This window comes from Sarcophilus harrisii, chromosome 4, assembly GCF_902635505.1.
Source record: "Sarcophilus harrisii chromosome 4, mSarHar1.11, whole genome shotgun sequence".
NCBI lineage: Eukaryota > Metazoa > Chordata > Mammalia > Dasyuromorphia > Dasyuridae > Sarcophilus > Sarcophilus harrisii.
This window is the reverse complement of record NC_045429.1, coordinates 12,627,686-12,649,804: the sequence shown is the minus strand read 5'-3', so window position 1 is coordinate 12,649,804 and position 22,119 is coordinate 12,627,686. Positions and strand designations below refer to the sequence as shown.

The 22,119-nt window shown below is 41.9% G+C and overlaps 1 protein-coding gene across 1 annotated transcript in view; it reads left to right on the top strand.

Moving 5' to 3' along the window:
- CACHD1 (cache domain containing 1) overlaps positions 1-22,119 on the top strand; it is a 208,547-nt gene that overhangs the window by 68,720 nt on the left and 117,708 nt on the right. Inside the window, exon 2 of the mRNA XM_031968977.1 lies at positions 20,451-20,513. Coding sequence (XP_031824837.1) covers positions 20,451-20,513 — 63 coding nt within the window. The remainder of the gene's footprint in view (positions 1-20,450; positions 20,514-22,119) is intronic.

The window sequence follows — 22,119 nt, the reverse complement described above, 5'->3', positions numbered from 1 at the left end:
TGTAATTAAGAGTCCTAGAATACTGCCGGTTTTAATAAGGTTCAAATGATTTTTTTTTCCTTTCCTGAATAGACATGATGATTTTCTGCTAAGGTGTTTTTCCTTAAAGCTGTCCATAGAGATCATGAAAAAGTGGTTTGAATGTGACCTCCTCTAGGATAGGGAGAGTTATATTTTTAAATTTATATCTCCAGGCCTAGCATTGGCAAGTATTTAATAAATATGAACTGATTAATTGATTGCTAGTGAGTCCATAGCCCCTGAAAAAGAACAATAATAATATTGATAGTAAAAAATAATGTTACTTTTGGGTCGTTACTGACTTTTCGGGACCCAATTTGGGATTTTCTTTGCAAAGGTATTGGAGTGGTTTGCCTTTTCCTTCTCTAGCTCATTTCACAGAGGGGGAAACTGAGGCTAGCTGGGTGAAGTGACTTGTCCAAGGTCACACATCTAGTAAATGCCTGAGGCCAGATTTAAACTGACTCCAAGCCTAGGGCTCTATTCACTGAGCCTCCCATTAATACTAATAATTGATTTTATGTAGAATTTGCAAATCTCTATTTATATTTTACTTAGAGTTTTATAAAGTATTTCCCTAACTATAGTCCTGTGAGGTAGATAAAGTAATCAATCAATTGGCAAGCATTGATTAAGCTCCTACTATGTGTCAGGCGCAATGCTACATATAGAGGCAAAAGTGAAGCAGTACTTGCTTCCAAGGAACTTACACTCTATGGAGGAGGCAACACGAACATAAATGAGTATATACAAAGCAAAATCAGAATAAATTGGGGGGATATTATTAGAGTTGGGAAACCTGAGGCTCTGAAAAGTGCTGTTTTTCACTCAGTATCAGAAGGATGTGAAGACAGTTTGTCACCAGCACCAGCGGGAGTCCCCGGTCCCTCAGTAGGAGGGTGCACGAATCTAGAACTGGGCAGAACTCCTTCATTTTCCAATGGGAAGACCGAGGCCCACAGAAGTCATGTGACTTGCAAAAAGTCATCAAGATTATGATTAGAGGAATCAGAATTTGAACCTCTTCCAAGCCCAATGTTCTTGGTTGTTCAGTGCCATCTGTCCTCTCCTGTTGTGCTGGGACACAGGCCCCCATCCTCATGGTCTAGTTCCGTGTTCTTGGGCCCCTGAGACCTTTTCAGGGGGTCCTTCCGGTCAAAACTATTTTCATAATAAGAAGACATTTTAGTTTCTGTTTAATAAAGCTCAATAATCTTAATCCACAGAAATCTGAGTTCTGCACTGGGAGGGGTGGCCCTCAGTAAGTAATTTATAAGGGTCCTGAAACCAAAATGTCTGAGAATCTCTCGGGCTGGTTAGTTGAGGCTAGGCTGAAACAAACAAGTTAAAAAATCATCCAAGATCCCAAGGCAATCTGGTGTTGAAGATCCAGCCTGTTCCTGCTATTGGACTTAACTCTCCATCTTGTGCTTTGCTTTTTCATTGTCAAATTTCCTTTAATATAAATTAGGTATTAAAGTTTCCCCCATCCCCTCAAAAAGGGAGGCGCTTTCAGGATAAGATACCCTCCCCCCAGGACCTTGGGCAGTCCTATGCCCATAGCCTGGTTTGGAGGGGAGAGAATGGGAAGAAAGGGGCCCCTTCCCCCATCCCACCAGCATTCTTTCTGAAATTTGAAAGTGACTTGGGAACCCCCTCTTCACTGGGGGGTCTATTAGGGCCAATATCAGCCTTGCCTCCTCCCCTCCCCGGCCACTTCTTGGGCATAATAAGGCTCTCTATCAGCAGCTCTGAAAGGCTATGCTGGGTCAGACAGATAATTAAGTGACTTAGTGGCTGATTATCCAAATTGTAGATTATTCAGGCCCTGGGGCTTCTCCAGCGAGATCCTTTGGCCTTCTCGTCTGCAGGCCCTGTTTTCCCAACAATCCACCTTTCCTAATCTGAGAAGGGTAGCCCTGGATTTACTCAAAGCTTGGGTTTTTGAACCACCTGGGAAAAAAGACTGGGGGTGGGGTGAGTCCCATGGAAAGGCCTTCTCTGGGAGGTTTTTTGTTTCCCAGAAGCATCATATTCTAACTGAATGTGCCTTGGATTTGTGGCCAGAAGAGATGGATTCAAATTTGTGTTCTGCCACTTTTAAAATTTTAATAATGATAAGAGTTATGATGATTATTTTTATTATTTTAGTTTGCGTTGACTTCAAGATTTGCAAAATGCTTTACTTGTATTTAATAAGTGCCTACTGTATACTTGTCAATGAAAATAGGGAAACAAAAATATTCTCAGCCTTTGCCCTCAAAGAGCTTAAATTCTGTCTAGCTAAATGATCTCTTTGATCCTCACAACTACCTTAAGAGTTGGTGCTATTGTTATGATCCCCATTTTATAAAGGGATTCCTTGGTTGTACAACAATTATTTCAAAGATGAGTGATTGCCCCCCTCTATGGTGCGGTGGTTTATCGGGAGCTGCTGCCGCTTCCCCACCATTTGCCCCGACACTCAGCGCAGCCTCTTGATTGGGTTGGCTGTTTCATTTTTCTCTCTCCCTATTCCACAAAATCATCCTCCATACAATCGTCAAAGTGAGAGTGATTTTCCTTAATCAAAGGTATAGCCCCCTCACTCCCCTGCTGGGTAAACTCCACTGTCTCCCCATTGCCTCTTGAATCAAACACAAGCTTTGAAAACCCTTCATAACCTGGCCCCAACCTTCCTTTCCAGTCTCCTGGTACATAATTTCTCTCCTTCACTTTAGAATTCGACCAAATTGGTCTTCTCTGTGCTCGCCATAGGCGCCATTACATCTAATTTCTAATTCTTGGCGCTGTGATGGTTCCTGCCATACTCTCTCTTCTCTCGTTTGCCTCAAGACAGCTGAAGCTTCACTTCCTATATGAGACCTTTCCTTATCTCCTCTTCCTCCAATGCCCTTCCTAGCTTCTTTGTGTCCCAATTTTTTTAAATTTTTATTTCATATATACATATATATACACACATATATATAATATGATGTGTAATGGGGAAAAGTCATTGATCGGTTTAATTAATTACTCCACCCTATTTAAAGTCAGATGCTAATCTTAATACTTCCACCACTTGGGAACTCTTCTCAGCTCCATCAACCAACCAACCAATCAAAAAAGTTAGACGAAAGCCTGAAAAGTCCTTCAAAGCCATTGGTTCCATGAGGATGACTTTCCATTGGAGATACAGCCAGAGTGGTTGAGGAAACCCAGTCACAGTGATGGGTCACCTTTAGAGTAGAGCCCCACTACTGAATTTGGGGATTTATAGCATCAGGCAGCAGCAGAGAGGAGGTAGGAGAGCCACTCCAGAGAAGGAACTGCAGGAAGGGAAAGGAGAACCCTGGCTTACTTTTCAGTCTCCATCTTGGTCTAGTCTTTCATTCCTTGCTCCCCACCCAGAGGTCCCCAACAATTAGTTCTCTCCACTAGGAGGGAAAGACTGCGGATGTGCACACTCCGTTCTAGTTTAGCAGCCAATCAAACTACTACTCCCACCTTTGATGCCCAGGAAACAGTCACAGATGACCTGCACTGTCTGTCCTCCAGATTAGTGCTCTCCATCATTCCTTCTGGAAGCGGGCTCACCAGCCATCTCAGTGGGGGACAGAGCACTCTGTGCCTTCTGAGGAAGACCTTGCCCAGCTCCACATCACACATACTTCTTTTCTCTTAGCGTAGGGGTTGTTAATTCTCTGCATTTGTATGACCAATGCTTAGCATAATTTTGTTGTTCTAGTCCTTGAATCTTGTCCAGCTCATCACCACCCCCAAGGACCGTAGCACTCCAGCCCTTCTATCCTCCACTATCTCCTAAACTCATGTTTGTTGCTTCCATGACCATCTCTATCTCATCCTCTGTCCTCCCGTTCTCCTTTTGCCTTTTTAGTCTTTCCCAACATCAAGGTCTTTTCTGGTGAGCCCTGCCTTCTCATTGTGTGCCAGAGTATTTCAGCTTCAGCTTCAGTATTTGACCTTCCAACGTATAGCCTGAATTCTTTTAAATATTGACTGGTTTGATCTCCTTGCTGTCCTGGGGACTCTAAAAGTCTTCAGCGCCACAATGCCGAAGTGTTGATTTTGCAGCACCTTCCTTAACTTTCCTTCGAGCTAATACATCACTATTAAAAACCATAACTTTGACTATATGAGCCTTTGTCAGCAAGATGATGCTTTTTAGCATGCTGTGCAGATTTGCCATAGCTTTCCTTCCAAGGAGCAGACAGCTTTTAATTTCACATCTGCAATCACATCTACGGTGATCTTTGAGCCCAAGAATATAAAATCTGACCCTGTTTCTATTTCTTCTTCATTTGCCAGAAAGAAATCAGACAGTTGCCAAGATTTTAATTGTTTTGTTTGATGTTAAGTTTCGATTCAGCTTTTATATTATACTCTTTAATCCTCACCAAGAGATTTCTTAATTTTCTTCACTTTCTGCTATCAGAGGGCTATTGCCTGCATATCTGAGATTGTTGATATTTCTCCCAGCAATATTAATTCTGGCTTTTGATTCTTCCAGTCTGACATTGTGCATGATGTACTCTGCATATAAGTTAAATAAATATAGGGATTGGTATTTTGAAGAACCCCCACGTGTGTGCTCCTTAGTAATTATCAGCCAGATGTCCACTAGCTTTTATAAAGGGTATTTATTAATTAAGTATAACAAGGACAGATGTTACAAAAACAGTCCCCCCAAATCAAAGGCACGTTCTCCCTTTGCACATGTATATATTGTGTTGCAGTGTAGTATGGAGGATAGGGAGCCAGCTTTGGAACCAGGAAAACCAAATTCTACCTCAGACGTACTTAAAGTATGACCCTGGACAAGTCATATATATTCTGTGGGCCTCAGTTTTCTCCTCACTAAATGAAGGAATTAGGCTAAATAAACTTTGGATTTTCATCTGACCCTAAGGTTATGATTCTATGAACTGCTACTTTGAAGGAAAAAAAAATAAGTGGGTTTGCTTTACTGTTCAGTGTCAATCTGAGTTGAACTGTTTGGGATTTAGCCAATCAGTTCAGACTTTTGAACCCCAGTTTTACAGGCGAGATTTCAAGTGCATTTCTTCTAAATGGATTTTCTTTTTAAAGACATAGTTTCTTTCTGGGCAAGAGTAGAGTCTCCTAGATTATTAACCCTGAAAGGACTAGGCTGAAGATCAGCTATTCTAACTACCTTATTTTATGGATGGGAGACCTGAGTGAGAGAGGAACTGTGGAAGGACAGGGTCTAAAATCAGCATTTCCTGGGAGTCAGAGATACTTGGTTGAGTAAACCTTGGCAAGTCAAGGGGATCAGTACCTTTGCTATTGTATTTTATAACTTTAAATTTCTACTTTGACATCTCCATCAGATGCTTATAAAGCCTCTAAGGCAATAGTGCAGCAGGGATTTGAGGTATCCCTATGCAGATATTTGTCCTCAAACATCCTCTCCATTATACGGGGGATTCCACCTACCTTTCGGAAGAAGTTCACAATATACCATTTTTTAAGGGATAACTGCGTTTATAGTGTTTTGAAATCAGAAGCTCCATGAAGGAGGTATGAACCTTCATTTAAAATATCAGAGATAAGACTAGTCAGTCTTCCAGTTCTACTCTCCCATTTTACAGAAGTGGAAAATGGTACTCAGTTTGTTGAAGTGAGTTGTCCATAGTCAGACAGCTGGGATTCGAATACAGGTCTGAATCTAGTGCTCTAACAACTGCAAAACGAAGCAAGCAGAACCGGGGAAGCAATGTACAAATAACCACAATAGAGTAAATGGAAATGGCAAAAACAATAACAAACATAATTAAAACACCAGAACAAAAAGGAACTCTTTAAAATGTCTTCCTCTAGACCAGAAGCCCTTCATTTTATCTTTTGTTATGCCGGACTCTGGTCTGGCAAAGCCACAAATTGCTCAGAATCAGGTTTTAAAAATATATTAAACAAAATACATCAGAGTACAAAGGAAATCATTTAGGTTAAAATAGTCATCAGAGAAATTGTATTTTAAGTTGTCAGATTAAGAAATTTTGCACTAGACTATTTCAGGAAAATGGATTAACAGGTTTTCTAAGCAAGAAGTAGAAATGAAACGTTTTTCATTTTAACCAGAGAATTTAGATCTCTTAGAAAGTGTCCATCTGAATACCTGGGCGTCTTAAAACACACACACACACACACACACACACACACACATGCACACACACACGCACACACACACTTTATTGATCCCTTTTGATTTAATATCACCTTCATTTTTAATATTATTTTCCTTTTCTTCCTCAGAGATCTCTACATTATAAGAAAGAATAAACATAATATGTGGGTGTGTTGGGGGAGAGGGAGGATAGCAATTCCACACAAGTAACAAAATATTAACCGTGTCTGAGAGTTGATTAGCATTCTATACCTAGCCTCCCACAGCTGCAAAGAAACAAGGCAGGGTTCAACTTCCTGCACTCATCTTTGGGGTTCTGCTTTATTGAGATCACTACACTGTTCATTTTTTCAGTTTTGCTGTTGTTGTCGTTTCCATTTACCTTACTGCATCCATTTGTCCATTGTTTTCCTGGTTCTTGCTTCATTTTGCATCAGTTCATAAAAGTCTTTCCTGAGTTTCTCCTAAAAGGAGATTATGTGAAATCCCTACTCCCTTCTATTCTCCACCTCCACCCCTCATCCCCAAATCTCTCTTTCTGTCTGTCTCTCTCTGGGTCTCTGTATTTGTGTCTGTCTGTCTGTCTCTCTCTCTCTCTCTGTCTTTGTCTCTGTCTGTCTGTCTGTCTGTCTCTCTCTCTGACTCTGTCTGTCTCCCTCTCTCTCTGTCTCTCTCTCTCTCTCTCTCTCACACACACACACACACACACACACACACACACACACGGGACAATAGGGAGGGGCTTCCAGGACATGTAAGTGAATTGGATTTTGTGCAAGGCCGCCTGCCTCATTTTCCCCTCCAGAGCTGTCCTGATCTAGATCTTGCTACTGGACATACATATATATATATGAACATACACATCCATCTATCTATACATATGCATAAACACATACATTGTTTTTTAGTCCTTAATAGTATGTGATCCCTTGGACCACAGCTCACCCGCCCTTTTCTCCTCCTCTATCTCCCAAAGTTTGTACAAGCTCCCGTTCGTTGTTTCCATGGCACTCTCTCTCCACCCCATCCTCTGCCATCCCCTTTTCCTTTTGTCCTTCCCAGCATCAGGGGATGTGTGTTTTCCAGCCAGGTGCTATTTGGCACTTCTTTCTGGTTTGGAATCCCAGGAAATGATACAGTTAGGAGAACCGGGGGAATATTTATGCCCTAATATGCCCTCATATTAATATCTCTCCATTTATTCCAGAAATTGAGTGTAAATATTTTGATTTATGTCTTAAATTTTGACATTTAAACCAGCCTGTTCCAGCTTGTCCTGTTTTGCATTTAGATTATTACCTTTTGAAAACCCAATTCGTTCTATTCATATTTGATTGCTCTTCGTTTGCCAAGCTTCTAAATTTATTTCTCCCAGCTTGGGTCAAATTCCATGGCAACGAGATTATGATTTCAGTGACTCTCTCTGTCTAGCAAAATGGATTTTCTAACCCCAATCGGTGGCCCGGGCGGATCAAGAAATATTGCCAACATTGAGACTAGAGAGCAATGAGAGAAAGCTTGGTTTAATGGCAACAGGGTTGGATCTGGAGTGAAGAGAGACCTGGGTTTAAATTCTACTTTACAAAGGTGGAAAATGAGGCTCAGCTTGATGAAAAGACTTGCTTAAGGCTCCAGAGGAAGTAGCAGACCTGGAATTAGAACCTAGGAACCAATAGCCAGGCTGCCCATTTTTCTCCATGAATTTCTTATCTTTGGGATTCTGGCCAAGTCACTTAAGCTCTCTCAGTCTTGGTTTCTTCCTCTTGGCCTTCATCACACCCTGCTGCCTGCCCTGCCCCGGCCCATTTTTGGGTAGCCTTCCCCTATTAGAATGTAAGTTCCAAGAGGGCAGGGACTATCTGACTAGCTTGTTATCTGTAATACCAGTGCACTGTGACTGGGCCTGAGGTATTGTGTTTTAATGACAACTCACTTCCGCTATCACTTTGTCTCTGTCTCTATCTGTTTGCAAACTGGAGATAATAATAGCATCCTCTTAGCAGGGTCATTGTAACAAGCCAGGGAGCCTAAAGTACAAAAGATCTATGAATTTGGAGATTGTGGACTTTGGGTTAAAAAATGGTGGGACTTTGGGTTAGGTCCTTAACTACAAAATGAGAGAATGGGAAGGGTTTCTTGGGCAGCTTAATAGTCTATAGTTCCCTTCTCAAAATCATTTTTTTTTCATAGAACCAACTCTTAGTTTTATTAATTAGTTCAATAGGTTTTTTACTTTCAATATTATTAATTTCTCCTTTTAATTTTAGAATTTCAAATTTAGTATTTGATTGGGGGTTTTTAATTTGGTCTTTTTCTAGTTTTTTTAGTTGCAAGCCATCATTTACATTTTTTAAAAATAAAATGACAAAGGAAACCAATTGTATTAAAATAAATTTATTTTCTATACACACACACACACACACACACACACACACACACACACATATATATATATATATATATATATATATATATATATATATATATTCCCCCTAGGTAGTTAGGTGCAGTCAGACAGATTTGAGTTTGATTTCTGCCTCAGACACTTATTAAGCATTGGGATTCTAGGCAAGTCACTTTACCTCTATTTCCCTCAATTGCCTCATCTGTAAAATGGAGATAATAATAACACCCTCTTAACAATGTTGTTGTGATTCTCAAATGAGACACAAAGTCTAAAGAACAAAAGAACTGTAGATTTGAATTTAAATGCTGAAGTGAGTTATTAAAACACAATGCATCAGTATCCTAAATTCAGATTGTGTCAGTTTGGGTCAATCCCTTGAGTTAGAGACCTTAATTTCCTCTCTCTCTCTCTAAGGTTATGTTTCTATGGACTGCTACTTTGGAGGGAAAAAGCCTTGGTTTGGTTTATTGTTCAAGAAGAGCCTTAGTTGAAAATTTTGGGATTTAGCCAATCTCTGCTGACTTTTGAACCCCATTTTTATAGGCTGGATTCCAGATGTATTTCTCCCGAATGGATTGAGTTTCTTTATAAAGATATAGTTTCGTTCAGGGCAAGAGTATGGTCTCCTAGATTGTTAACTCTGAAAGGGCTAGACTTTATAGATGGGGGGACCTGAGTAAGGGAAGAAATGTGGAAGAATTGAGTCCAAACCAGGGCTAATTCCTCATCTGTAAAATGGGGATAATAATTGCATCCAGGGTTGTGGAGATTGTCAAAGGAGATATTTAGAAAGTAATTAGCAGAGTGCCTGGAACATAGTAAGCTTTATATAAATGTTAGCTATTGGCTGTGATTATGATGATCAAGATTAAAGAGCAATTTGAGATGAGTCTCTAAGGGACCTAGAGAGTCCTAGAGGTAGTGATCTGGAGGGGAACATACAGGAGGCAAAGACCTGGAGGCAGGAAGTGGGCTGCTTTTACAGGAATGAAGGGAGCTCCAGGGTTTTCTTTCAGAGATGACCTCTTCCAATAGCCCCTTTTCTGCTGTGGAAGAGCAGCCAGCCCTTTCCTTGGACCAGATACTCCTTGGACAGATTCTAAAGGGATCTCTTCTGTGACTAACTCGGAGCAGCTCAGACACCCCCGAAGTTTCTGGTCTCTGGAGAAGTGGAAAGCACTTTATGGATTTCTGGCATCTGCTTTTTTCCTAGGACATACTCAGAGTTTAAAGAAATGATCACTTCAGTCCTGGATAGGCTTTTAAAAATTATACAATGCAGGTGTGGAGAAAGGAAAGAGCTCAGCCATCTATTTTAGTAAAGATGGAACCAGGGAGAAGAGGAAAAAAAGCAGCATGTTTTCAGAGAGTGTGTTTCATAATGAACAAAGAACAGTACCCCCGACCACTTCAGACATCAGTCAATCAGCTGGCATCTATTAAGTCCCAACATGGGCCATGTGTTGGGTTAAAAATTAGAGATAGGGAGAAGGGGAACAAAACCAAACCAAACCAGTTGCTTCCTTCAGAGAGCTCTAAGTCCAGAGGAGGAAATAAGTCACAAACAGTGATGCACAGAGGAAATGTATACAGCTAACTTGGAAATAGTCAGAAGAGGGACGACACTAAGATGAAGGAGGGCAAGAAGAGATGAAGATGAGGAGGGACAGTGTTCCAGGCATGGGGGACCAGAAGTGAAAACACTTGGAGGCCGGAGATGGAGGCTCATGTTTAGGGACCAATAGGGAGGAAGGATGGGGTCATTGAATGGGGATTATTGATACATGCAGAATCATTTCATATGGCATTTATGGGGAAGGGGCCCCTCCACCAGATCCTCCTCTGGGTTGCAAAAGCAAAAACAAGTGTGGACGGGCGTGACTTTTCTGCAAAAACTTGTGGCCAGGAAGTCTCTTCAAGGTCAAAGGAATGAAACTTGAGGACTCTGGGAAATGCATACCTCCACACAACGCAGCCATTGTTCTTTTACCCCATTCAGCCTCTGGGAGGCATTAGAAATGCCTTGTTATATTTGGAACAATGCTTTGTGATTTGAAAAACATTTTCGGTGTGCTGTCTCAATTTCAGCCTTATAAACCTCCCTTTGAGATCTGTAGGTACTTATGGGTGTTCTGGTGCCCTAGTGCATGGAGCGTTAGGTCTGGAGTCAAGAAGACTCCTCTTCCCGAGTTCAAATCCAGTCTCAGATACTTCCTAGCTGTGATCCTAAACAAGTCACTTAAGTCAGTTTGCCTCAGTTTCCTCATCTGTAAAAGGAGCTGGTGAAGGAAATGGTAAATCACTCCAATATCTTTAGCAAGAATAACCCAAATGAGAAAAAAAAAAGAAGAAAAAAAAAGAATATCCCAAATGGAGTCACAAGGAGTTGGACACGATTAATGAACCAAAACAAAACCAAAAAAAAAAAAAACCAAAAACAAAAACCCAAAACAGGTGTTATTATTTCCCTCTGCTAGAAAAGGAACCTGAGTCTCTGAAATGAATGGATTTGTCCAACTGTAGATGATGGGATGTGAATAATTTGAGGGAGTCCAGAACTGCTGGAACCTGAGTTCAGGTCCAACAGCCTTTCCCTGGTGTCCTATTACCCTCTCTCAGTGCTTTGCGGGCTTCACCTGGACTTTACGATCCATTTGGAGAGATCAGAACAGAACTTTCTATGGAACATTAATACCTGGGAGGGTCTTGGAACACAAATGTTAATTTAGAACTGTTTTTTAGAACAGGGAACTTCCCTGGGCCTCAGTTTCCTCTGAGATCCCTCCAAACTTAAAGTCTGTGATCCTTAAGCCCTGAAGTATGATATGATTTCTTTTTAAATAAAAGCTTTCTGAATACGGTAAACACACTTGTCTTGAGACTGAGACAGAAAGAAATGAAAACGTTTTGCTGGGTCCCCAGGCCCGATTTTTCGGACCTCAGCCTTCTGGATGTTCCACCTCCTTTTGTTCCGAGAAAAATGTCCAAAGTGTTCTGGCATTTTATCCGTGCTTAGAGCCTCAGCTGATGGGTGATGGAGCCCAGTCCCAGCCAGGTTCCATTTACTGCTTTGGCCAAAAATCCTCCCATAAGGTGGAGGGAAGGGGAGAAAAACTCATTTGGGGGAAATGTTTCCAAGAGCCCTATACGGGCTGTGTCTGATCCTCCACCCTGGTGGCTGCTGGAATGGCTTTTTAATGTAAGGGAGCTTGCCTTTTTTAACCAGTGGGAGCTGGACAGTTTCTAGATCCTGTGGCGGTGATGGCGGATCCTTCCGCTCCCATCAGAGACCATTCTTGCAAACTCGGGGTCGATTAACGGCATCAGCGGAGCGACTGCCAGGTCCATTCCCACCAGCCCAAGTGGCCACAAAATAGTGGAGTCAGGGGTGGATTCAAGGAATCAAGCCTGGATCTTTTTTTTTTTTTTTTTTTTTTTTTTTTTCCCCCTCCCTTCTCAAATCAAAGAACGGGAGGGGAGGCTTCCAGCATCTCGTTAAATTGGCAATTATTTGCTCTTTATCTATGATATTCGCTATTGCCTTCGCTTAAATGTCTAGTGAAAATCTGGCAGGCCCCCGAGAGGGGCCAACTCGCCCTCCCTGACCATCTCATTAAACAGTCCCCTAATTGTCCCTGTCCCAGGGAAGGAGAATTCTCCTGCCATCTGTTAAGCAGACTCAATTAAATAGGAAGGCTTGTGGAGGGGGTGGGGCTGGGGGGAAGGGAAGGGATGTGATGCAGATGCTCATAATAGGTGGGGAAGGTGGCCATGGGAGCGGAGTGTTAAGGGGGTGAGGGGGATGGAGCAGGGGCTGGCCCAGGAAATGGGCTCTGCTGCTTTTATGGGTCTGAACTTCAATGAATTTCCTAGAGGCCTGAAGTCTGGCCTTTCTGCTGCTGATGGAGGAAGGTTTGCGGCATCTGCTGGCCCTGGTCTCATTCAGACTTTGGCAAGTCATTAGAACCCAGAAGGCAAGGCCAATTTCTGTCTCTATTGGAGGATAGATGGGGAAATGGAGGCGGAGGGAATGCTGGAATGGTGGAGGACCAATTAATACGTAGCCCCAGGGAAGGCTCAGGAGCCCTCAGCTGGGGCTGGCTGCTCTGACACAGAGTTGGGGTTCTAGGCTTGAATGAGGATTTATCTTTGGCTGAGGGAACCCCTAAAGGGACTTGGGGGATTTCTCTGTGTGTTCAAACACTTGGCTTCTTTTTCTGAGCCCGGGTCCCCCATTTCACTGAGCCTGTGGCCAGTTGTGGGGAGATCAGGATGATTGGGACTTTTCTGAGTGCGGCTGGTTCACCCTTCTTAGACATTCTGGGGTGGCCCTAGGCTCCTGGCGGGGTTCAGTACTTCAGTGCCAGGCTTAGATGGCCTTTAGCCCTACTTCAGCTCAGAACTCCTGGGGTCCAGCAATCCCTCAAACTCGGTATCCGTAATTAGTAATAATAGTGAACCTACGTGCCTGGCACTGGGATGAGCACTTCTTACAGATTTATCTCATCCGATCTTCACGACAATCCTAGGAGGAAGATGCTTTTATTATTCCTGTTTTATAGTTGAGGAAATGGAGGCAAGCACTTGCCCAGGGTCACACAGCTAGAAAGTGTCTGAAAAAGGATTTGTTTGTTCATTGCACCACCCACTGCCAGGTTTTAATTTTATTTCTTTTTTTTTTTATTATAGCTTTTTATTTATAAGTTATATGCGTGGGTAACTTTACAGCATTGACAATTGCCAAACCTTTTGTTCCAACTTTTCCCCTCCTTCCCCCTCATCCCCTACCCCCGATGGCAGGTTGACCAATACATGTTAAATATGTTAAAGTTAAATACAATATAAGTATACATGTCCAAACCATTATTTTGCTGTACAAAAAGAATCGGACTTTGAAATAGTGTACATTAATTTTATTTCTTAATAAGAAAGCATCAACTAAGTTGGGTTTTTCCCTAGAAATGTCCTTTACAAAGAGTTAGTACTACTGTAATCATTCATATCCTGGGATCAAGCATCATGTCAGCATCACAGCGCAGAGTCGGGAAGATTCAAATCTGGCCTCAGACACTTTCTAGCTGAGTGACCCTGGACACTTATTTGTAGAATAAGAAGGGGAAGTAAATGAGAAGTCCCTCCAAAGCTAGTATCTCCACCCAGAAAACTCTAAATGGGGTCACACAAAGTCGGGCCTGACTGAACAAAACAACAAATTACTGGATCTTAGAACAAGATCCGAATGGGACTCCAGAGATAATCAAGTCCACATCCCACCATCCCCTTTTCCCAGATGAGGAAATCAAGGCTCAGAGATGCTGTGATTTGTCCAAGCTCAAACAACTAGCAAGCCTCTGAAGGGGGATTTGAACTCATCACGAGCTCGCTGCTATTTCTATTCATGGATGTTTAAAGAAATGACTAACGAAATAATCACACTCACTGTCCTCAACTTACCACAGTGGATATACCATGGCTCACATCCCCCCTTGAATACTTAGCTTTTTACCCTTACGAAAATGAATGACTTCCTTGAGCCTCAGTTTCTTTACCTCTAAAATGGAAATGATAGCTGTAATCTCTGACGTCCAGAGCTGCTTGCTGTGAGAAGCTTAATTTAATTATCTGGGTTACGAAGCTCTATATAAAAGTACTTGTTGTCATTCTTCAGTACATACTGTTGTTTGAATCCCTTAAATAGAACTGTGTTCCCAAACACAAGGAAAGGTCAGTTTGGGGTTGGGGTTTGCCCTGTTCTCATGAACCATGGGAAAAATAATTTCTTCTTGATTTTTGTCCTTTGAAGGGTGGGAAAACGTTTGATGTAAATGGAAATTCACCAGCGTGGCCGAGGGATTCACCTAAAACATTTCTTCCAAAACCCAGCACAGTGTGATGATGGGAAGTACTGGGTTGGGGCCAAGTGGCTTCCCAGCACTTTCCCTTACTACCTGTGAGCTTGGGTAAATCATTAAACCTCTCCCAGCTTTGCTTTCATGGTGGAAAATTGAGAAAGCTTAGACAAGATGGCTCCCGAATCACCTCTTAGGGCTTAGCTCAAGATCTTGGATAAATGTAGCAGCCATTAAGTACCTGCTTGGGCACTGTACTGTTCAGCAGATACCAAGAGGATGGGAAAAATGGTCCCTGCCCTCCAGCATCTTCCATTCCTTCAGAATAACAAATATAAAACACTCTCACACACATATAGGTTTGCTTGTGCACATACTTGAGCAGGTAGATTATTTAAATTATTATTCTTGCCCTCTAAGACAATGATGTTAGTATTTTATTTTATTTATTTATTTTTTAATAGCTTTTTATTTACAAGATAAATTCATGGGTAATTTTTCAGCATTGACAATTGCCAAACCTTTTGTTCCCATTTTTCCCCTCCTTCCCCCCACCTCCCTCCCCCAGATGGCAAGATGACCAATACATGTTAAATATGTTAAAGTATAAATTAAATACAAAAAAAGTATGATGTTAGTATTTTAAAATATTTTCTTTGAGCTTTTAACTCAGAAGACGAATGAGTCGGGGGTTTAGATCGTAGCAATGTGCGGTTGTGGGGACTCCATTGACAATCCAAGGGACTTAAAAACGGATTTACTGCTGGCTTTCCCAAAGCTGTGTTTGAATTAAAGTGTTCAGATTTCTGAAAATCCTTTGGTCCTCTGTGGGTGAGGAGTGACAGGCTGAAATTAAGTAGAAGAGAGAGATCCACATATCTAGGTGCCTCACATCCCTGTAACTTTATGCATTTTATCCCTAAAGGTAAAGCACTGGAACTCGTCTGGTATTGGTCTATCCTACTGATGATTCAGATCCTCATTCACTCAGTCCTCTCCCTTTGAAAAGTCCCCAAGGCCTGGCACCTTTGGGTGGCTGGAGCCCCTCTGGCCTTCTTGGGCAGCATTTTTTATTTCTTTGTTTTTTAAATGGGCCGGCCTTTGTCCCTCTCAATTTTATGCAAAAGACGGAAAGACAAGCTTCCTTGGATAGCTTTTAAATATCTGTAATGTAGGTCAGGTGTGGTGATCTCATCAGCTTCTGTGGATTTAATTACCATCTTTATGGTGACGATTCTCCCAAACTCTCTGCTGACCTCCAATCTTACTTCTCCAGTTGCCTTTTAAGCCATCTCAAGTTGAATATCTGCTGGACATCTTAAACTCATTAGCTTTTTTTTTCCTACCCCCTCCCTGCTCCTCCTACCTTTCCCATTACTCTAGAGTCCAGCTTCTTAAGCTTAAAGACCCCCATGTGGGTTCTGTAAATGAATATGGGAGGTTGCAAAATTAGGATGAATTATCAGGAAATGAGTGATTTATCAACTGATTTTATATACCTAGATAGCCAGGATGCTATAAAAATTTCTTGAGCAAAAAGTGAGTGGAAAAAGTTTAAGAAGCTCTGTTCTTGAGAACCACACCATCCTCCCAGTCCCTCAGGCTCCCACCTACTCATCCTGTATTCCTCGCTGTCACTCATCCACCCCGTCCAATATGGCACCAAAGTCTGTTGATTTTACCTTCATAACATCTTTCCAAATAGAGGGAGGAGGTGAGAAGATTCATGGTGCAGGGGAAGAGATCTGGAGCCCAGAAACCCAGAGTTCTGATCCCAACTCCTGCTGCTTACCCTCTGGATGACCTTGAGACAGTTAATTTGGACCTTGGTTTCCCTATGGTGACCTGGTCTCAATCTGTGTCACAGATGGAGAAGTAAAGCCCAGGAATGGGACATGATTTAGCTTTAAAAAAATCATCAGGCTAACACTAGAACTGGGGGCTTCCTAAATTTGCTTTACTTTGTCAGGAATTGGGCAATTAGGTGGTAACAAGGAAGATAGAACTCTGGGCTTGAAACCAGAGAGATCTGAATTCAAATCCAGGCTGATTTCTCACTGGGTGATCTTAGGCAGATCATGTCACCCTGTCTGCCTCAGTTTCCTCATTTGTAAAATGAATTGGAAATGGAAATGGTCCACTACTCCAGTATCTTTGCCAAGAAAATCCCAAATGTCTGACAAAGAGTCAGAAGTGACTAAAACTATCGAATAATAAAAATCAGTTCTCTGCTTCTGACACTTGAAAATCCCAAACCAGTGCTACTTACCTTCCAGGGTTGATGGAAGAATCAAAAGAGATAATATCTATAAAGCTCTTTGAAAACTGAAATGTGATAAATTTCTTCCATTATCATCTTGTTTTTGCTATTATGTCACTTATCATTCTTTCATGACTCACTACTGAGTCACGGTGTCTGAGTTTAAATCTCAGCTCTGTAACTGATTACACCTGTGTGACTTTAAGCAAATCACTATCTCTGTACCTCAGTTTCTTCATCTGTAAAATGAGTATGTGTATGAACAAGATGACCACTGAGAGTCCTCAAAGCTCCAAATCTTATAAGTCTGGGAACCCACCCTTTAATCCACCTTTTTTTCTTTTTTCAACCGACAGAAAGTTTTCTTCCTTAAGCTCCTTGTTCTTCTTGTGTTTGGATTGTTTTTATGTCGCCCCAGCCTTAGATTCCCAAGCACTTAATGAACTTGGCACTTGTACGTAACCACAACTATGCAGGTGTGTCCAGGCCACTGGGCAGTTGTCCCAGGTGCTGAGGAATACTTGGCAGGTGGGGCAGGAGGACAAAGGAAACTTTGGTTAATGACTCCAAGTCTCGCTGTTTGGGGAGTGATTTGTGAACTCTCCATTGCCTTAAATTGGAAAACTGCCTCCTTTTCCTTTCTGCCGACTTCCCTATATAAATATATATAATTATATATACATATATGTGTGTATAGAGATATATACATGTACATATAAATATTTGTATGTATTTCAATATATTCTATTAATCTAATTATATTCAATCGTTATATAAATATATTATAATATATGTAATAGCAATGGTAACCACAGTGATAAATCAGCACTTATCCTTCTGGATCTGTGAATTCATCATCCCGAGTCTCCAGGTAGAGAAATTCCCTCCTGTTGGCTCAGCCCTGCTACTCACCTGTAACTCAGCCTGAGAGGGTCGCTGAGGCACTGAGACACCACGTGTCCCGGCCAGGCGCATCCAGCCAGCACCTGCCGGAAGCTGGACATTAACTCGGGTGTTCCTCATTTCGAGGGCGGCTCCTTTGTCCACATGGCCCAAATTTCTCCCAAGCACCCTCCGTTTGGATACTTTGGCACCTTAGAGTTTCCTTCTGTCAGGTTACCTGTTCAGGTATTCACAAGCTGACATGTTCAGCCTTGTCTGGAACTCTGGCTTCCCTAGCCCTCATCTTTAGATGACTCTGTTCTTCCACTGCCTTCTGTTTTTTGCCCAGCCCCGGGAAGCAGACGCAAGCTTGAGTGGAAGGCTCCTAGGTAGCTAGGTATGCTTGGAGGGAGAAAGACCGAGTTCAAATCCTGCTTCATCCTTACTGGCTGTGTGATTATGGGCAAATCACTTGTAAGTTCTGGCTGTTTCAGTGTTTTCTTCTGTTAAATGGGCATGAGAAGAGCCCCTCCCTGCCAGGACTGTGAGGAGAGTCCCCTAAAAATCTGTATAAATGGGAGTATTAGAGGGAGCTCATGATGTGTCAGAAGGGACCTTGAAGACAACAGTCGAAACCCTTATTTTTTTTAGAGGAAGAAGCAAACCCAGAGAGATGCAGAGATTTCCTCAGCATCATACAGGGAGCCCCAATCTGTTTGGATATGAATTGAAGCAGATTTTCCTGAAGTCAGGGGAGCATAAATGTAGAGCTGGGATCTTGAAGGGCGTCTAGTACAGCGGTGTTCAAAGCACGTGAAAATGAAAACTACAGATTAACATTATCTATATTGTATAGCATTTAAAAATTAATTTGGCTAAATATTTCCCAATTCCATTTTAATCAGCCTCCCAAGGCATTGTGCTGCAGCTCTGGATGCCTCTGATCTGGATACCTAAGGGTATCATTCCCTTAATTAAGCATGGGACAACAGAGCCAGAGAATTGAAGTCATTTGACCTGTAAGTAGCAGAGCCAGAATTTGAACTCAGACCCATCGACTCCAAATCTGGCTCTCTTTCCAACATAGGAAACTGCTCCAATTTTTATAATCTGCAATCAGAAGGGAAAAAAAATATTAGCTTTTAGGACCTGAGTTCAAATCCCAGCTCTCACTGCCAGTGGGGCCTTGGCCAATCAATTATTATTATTATTATTATTATTTTACCAAAAAAAATGATGTAGTTGGAACAGACTCTCTGTGAAATCCCTTCTAGCTACTGATCCAAAGGTGTGCTGGCAATAGGTGCTTGGGAAAATATGTTTACCTAATACTCTTCTAAGTTCAATCTGAATTATTTTCTTAAGTCCAACATAGTAATAAGGCAAGCCTTGATTTGCACTCTGCTGATTTCTCAGGTGTAAATGCTCACACTGAGAGTTTAACAAGCGGCTCTGGCCAGATCATGTGAGCTGACTATAGCAAACCGCTGTCTGGATGTTTGATGATTTCGAGATACTTTCAAGATGCACATCTGTGAGCACATGATTCATCAGTCTCCTCTCAGATCAGGCAAGAACAGACACAAACACATTATCATAGATATTGTGCAATATAGAAATGTATACAAAGCGCGCTATAAATAAGAGAGGGACACACACAGAGAGTCAGGGACAGAGAAATAGAGAGACCGAGAGATGGGTGGGAGCGGGGAGAGAGAAGGCTCAGGAAGATCCAAGTTCCAATCTCCTCTTAAACACCAGCTGTATACCCAGAGAAGGAACACTGGGAAATGAGTGGGAACTGTTTGCATTTTTGTTTTTCTTCCCGGGTTATTTCTACCTTCTGAATCCAGTTCTTCCTGTGCAACAAGACAACTGTTTGGTTCTGCACACATAGATTGTACCTAGAATATACTGCGACCTATTTAACATGTATAGGACTGCTTGCCATCTGGGGGAGGGGGTGGAGGGAGGGAGGGGAAAAGTTGGAACAGAAGTGAGTGCAAGGGATAATGCTGTAAAAAAAATTGCCCTGGCATGGTTCTGTCAATAAAAAGTTATCATTAAAAAAAAAAACAAAAAAAACACCTGTGTGATCCTCTCCAAAGCAGATCATTTAAGAGTCAGGGGCTCAGTTTCCTTGGCTGTAAAATGGATGTAATAACACCGATCCACTCCCAGCTGTGAGGCTTAAATGAGCGTGTGTGAGAGCTCCTTGAAGCTTAATGGTCATGGCAGATATTCCTGTGGGACAGAAGCTTTCCGTATGTCCGGTTTGGGCTGGAAGGGAGAGGATGAGTAGTAGCTGGAAAAAGGAGAAGACATGGGCGAGGAAGGCAGCGGCTCCCAGCGGGTGGGACGGCCGTGGCGGGGACATGAGGGAGCTCGGAAAGAATCCTGCAGAGAGCCTTCCTTCATTAGATGTGACGGTCTGTAAACAATTACAGCCATGACGTGGAGGCAACACCAAAATGAGAAACACGGCGGGTTGAGATCAGCCCGTGAGGATAGAATGGCAGAGGTGCTGGAAATCTATAACGCAGGGTGCTTTGGAAACTAGCATCTGGTTTCCTTTACTACAGCGGCTAGTGTGTGTTTGGATGTGTTTGTGTGGACACATGCACACGCATGCGTACGTGCACACACATGTCTCTCTGTGTTGCTTATATAAGCATGATTGACTTTGGCTGGAATACGGATTTCTGTATTTGTACAAAATTTCAGAGTTTCAATTTGAAATATTTTTTTTTCCTGCCTTATTCTGTTTGTTCCATAAACAAGCCCTGTCCTGCCTCCTGCCTCCTGCCTCCCTACGGAAATGTTTGGATGTCACATCTGGAAATTCAATCCCTAAATTTCTTTTTTTTTTTCTTTTCATTGCAGCGTATATTCAACTCTTTTGTGTACACTGAGAAGATCTCGAATGGAGAGACTGAGGTTCAGCAGGTAAGCAAGTCTTGAAAGTCAAGCCTTTTCCACCCCCCACCCCTCTTCTTTCTATGGAAGTGAATCTTTGCTCCTGTTGGTCAGTTTGCATTTGCATTTCATTAGTCTTCTGCTACACTCATTTCTTTAAAAAATATCTTCTGATTCTTATATTGCTTATAATTCTCAATAAGTCCTCCCCCTCCCAGAAAGCCATCTCTTATAACAGAGAATAAGAGGAATTAAAAACAGTTTCAGCAAAACTAGCCAACACATCATTAAGGCTGTATATGCTATATTCCATATGTTGTGGGCCAGAACTCTGTCCTTAAAACAAGGATTCTTACAAGGTGTTAAGTCAGTATCCTCCCCCTTTCTTTTGTTTTTGGAGGAGTGTCTTAATGTCTCTGCTTTCCCTCTCTACTAATGCCTGTCCTTGAGGATTAAAGGGTATGCCAGTGGTGTGTAAAATCTGATCCTGTGCACAAAAGTGTGCAAAATGTTTGGAAGTATATGCAGGTCCATTGTCTGTTTTTATGGCTTGTGGCACACCCATAATTGCAAATGTTTGGATAAGGAATTCAGTGACCACTCGGGCTGGTATTGCAAAAGTAAATCCTGAAAAAGTGTCTACCACAACGTGGATAAAAGACAGATGACCAAAAGATTTATAATGGGTCCCATAATTCCCCACTTCTTCAATGCAGCCAGACCTGTGTCTTCCTCTCTCCTTTTGAGTCCAAGTTTATTCTTCTTCCTTTGTCAGCATTCCTTTTCAAACGTGTCATTATTGTTTTCCTTCCCAATCACATCGTTATCATTATGGCAAGTCCCGTTTTCCAGGTTCTTCTTATTTCCCTTTGGGTCCATTTGGAGAAGTCTTCCGATGCTTCTCCATATTCACCGTCTCATACAGCAGAATAAGATTCTATTGCGTTAATGTGCCGCGGTTGTTTTTTGACTGTTCCCCAATCAATGAGCATCTCCTATGTTTCTAGTTCTGTGCCATAACAAAGATGGCGCATAAAGGGCCTTTCTTTTTTGGCCATTTGCCTCCTTGTGCTAGATTAGCGATGAAATCACTGGAACAAAGAGTAGAGACGTTGGAGCCACTTTCTTTGTATAATTCTGAATCGCTTTCCAGAATGGTAAGAACCTTTCATGGCTCCGGCAGCAGGGCCACACATAGTTCATGCTGAGATTTGAGAACTGAAATAGGAGAACCTGGGTTCAGGCTTCAGATTTTAGCCATGTGACTCTGGTCAAGTCATTTAACCTCTCTGAATCTTACCCATATAAAGTGAGAGAAATACTATCCCTCCCTCTCAGTTTCCCTTTCTTCCCTTGAGAATTTCTAATGATGATTGGAATCTGAGACAATTTGAAGTCCTTAAAGCTAGGATCCTTCATCTTTTTTTTTTTTTTTTTTTTATGTTGGATCTCTTTGGTGGTATCTGGTGGAGACGGTGGACCCTTTCTCAGATCATGTTTTAAAATGCTTCAAATAATATGATTATGAAGGAAACCAATTAGATTGAAATATAATAGTTTTTTTTTTTAAGCATGCTCGAAAAATGGCTACAGATCCCAGCTTAAGAATGCTTACTTTAAAGCTTGCTTCAAAATC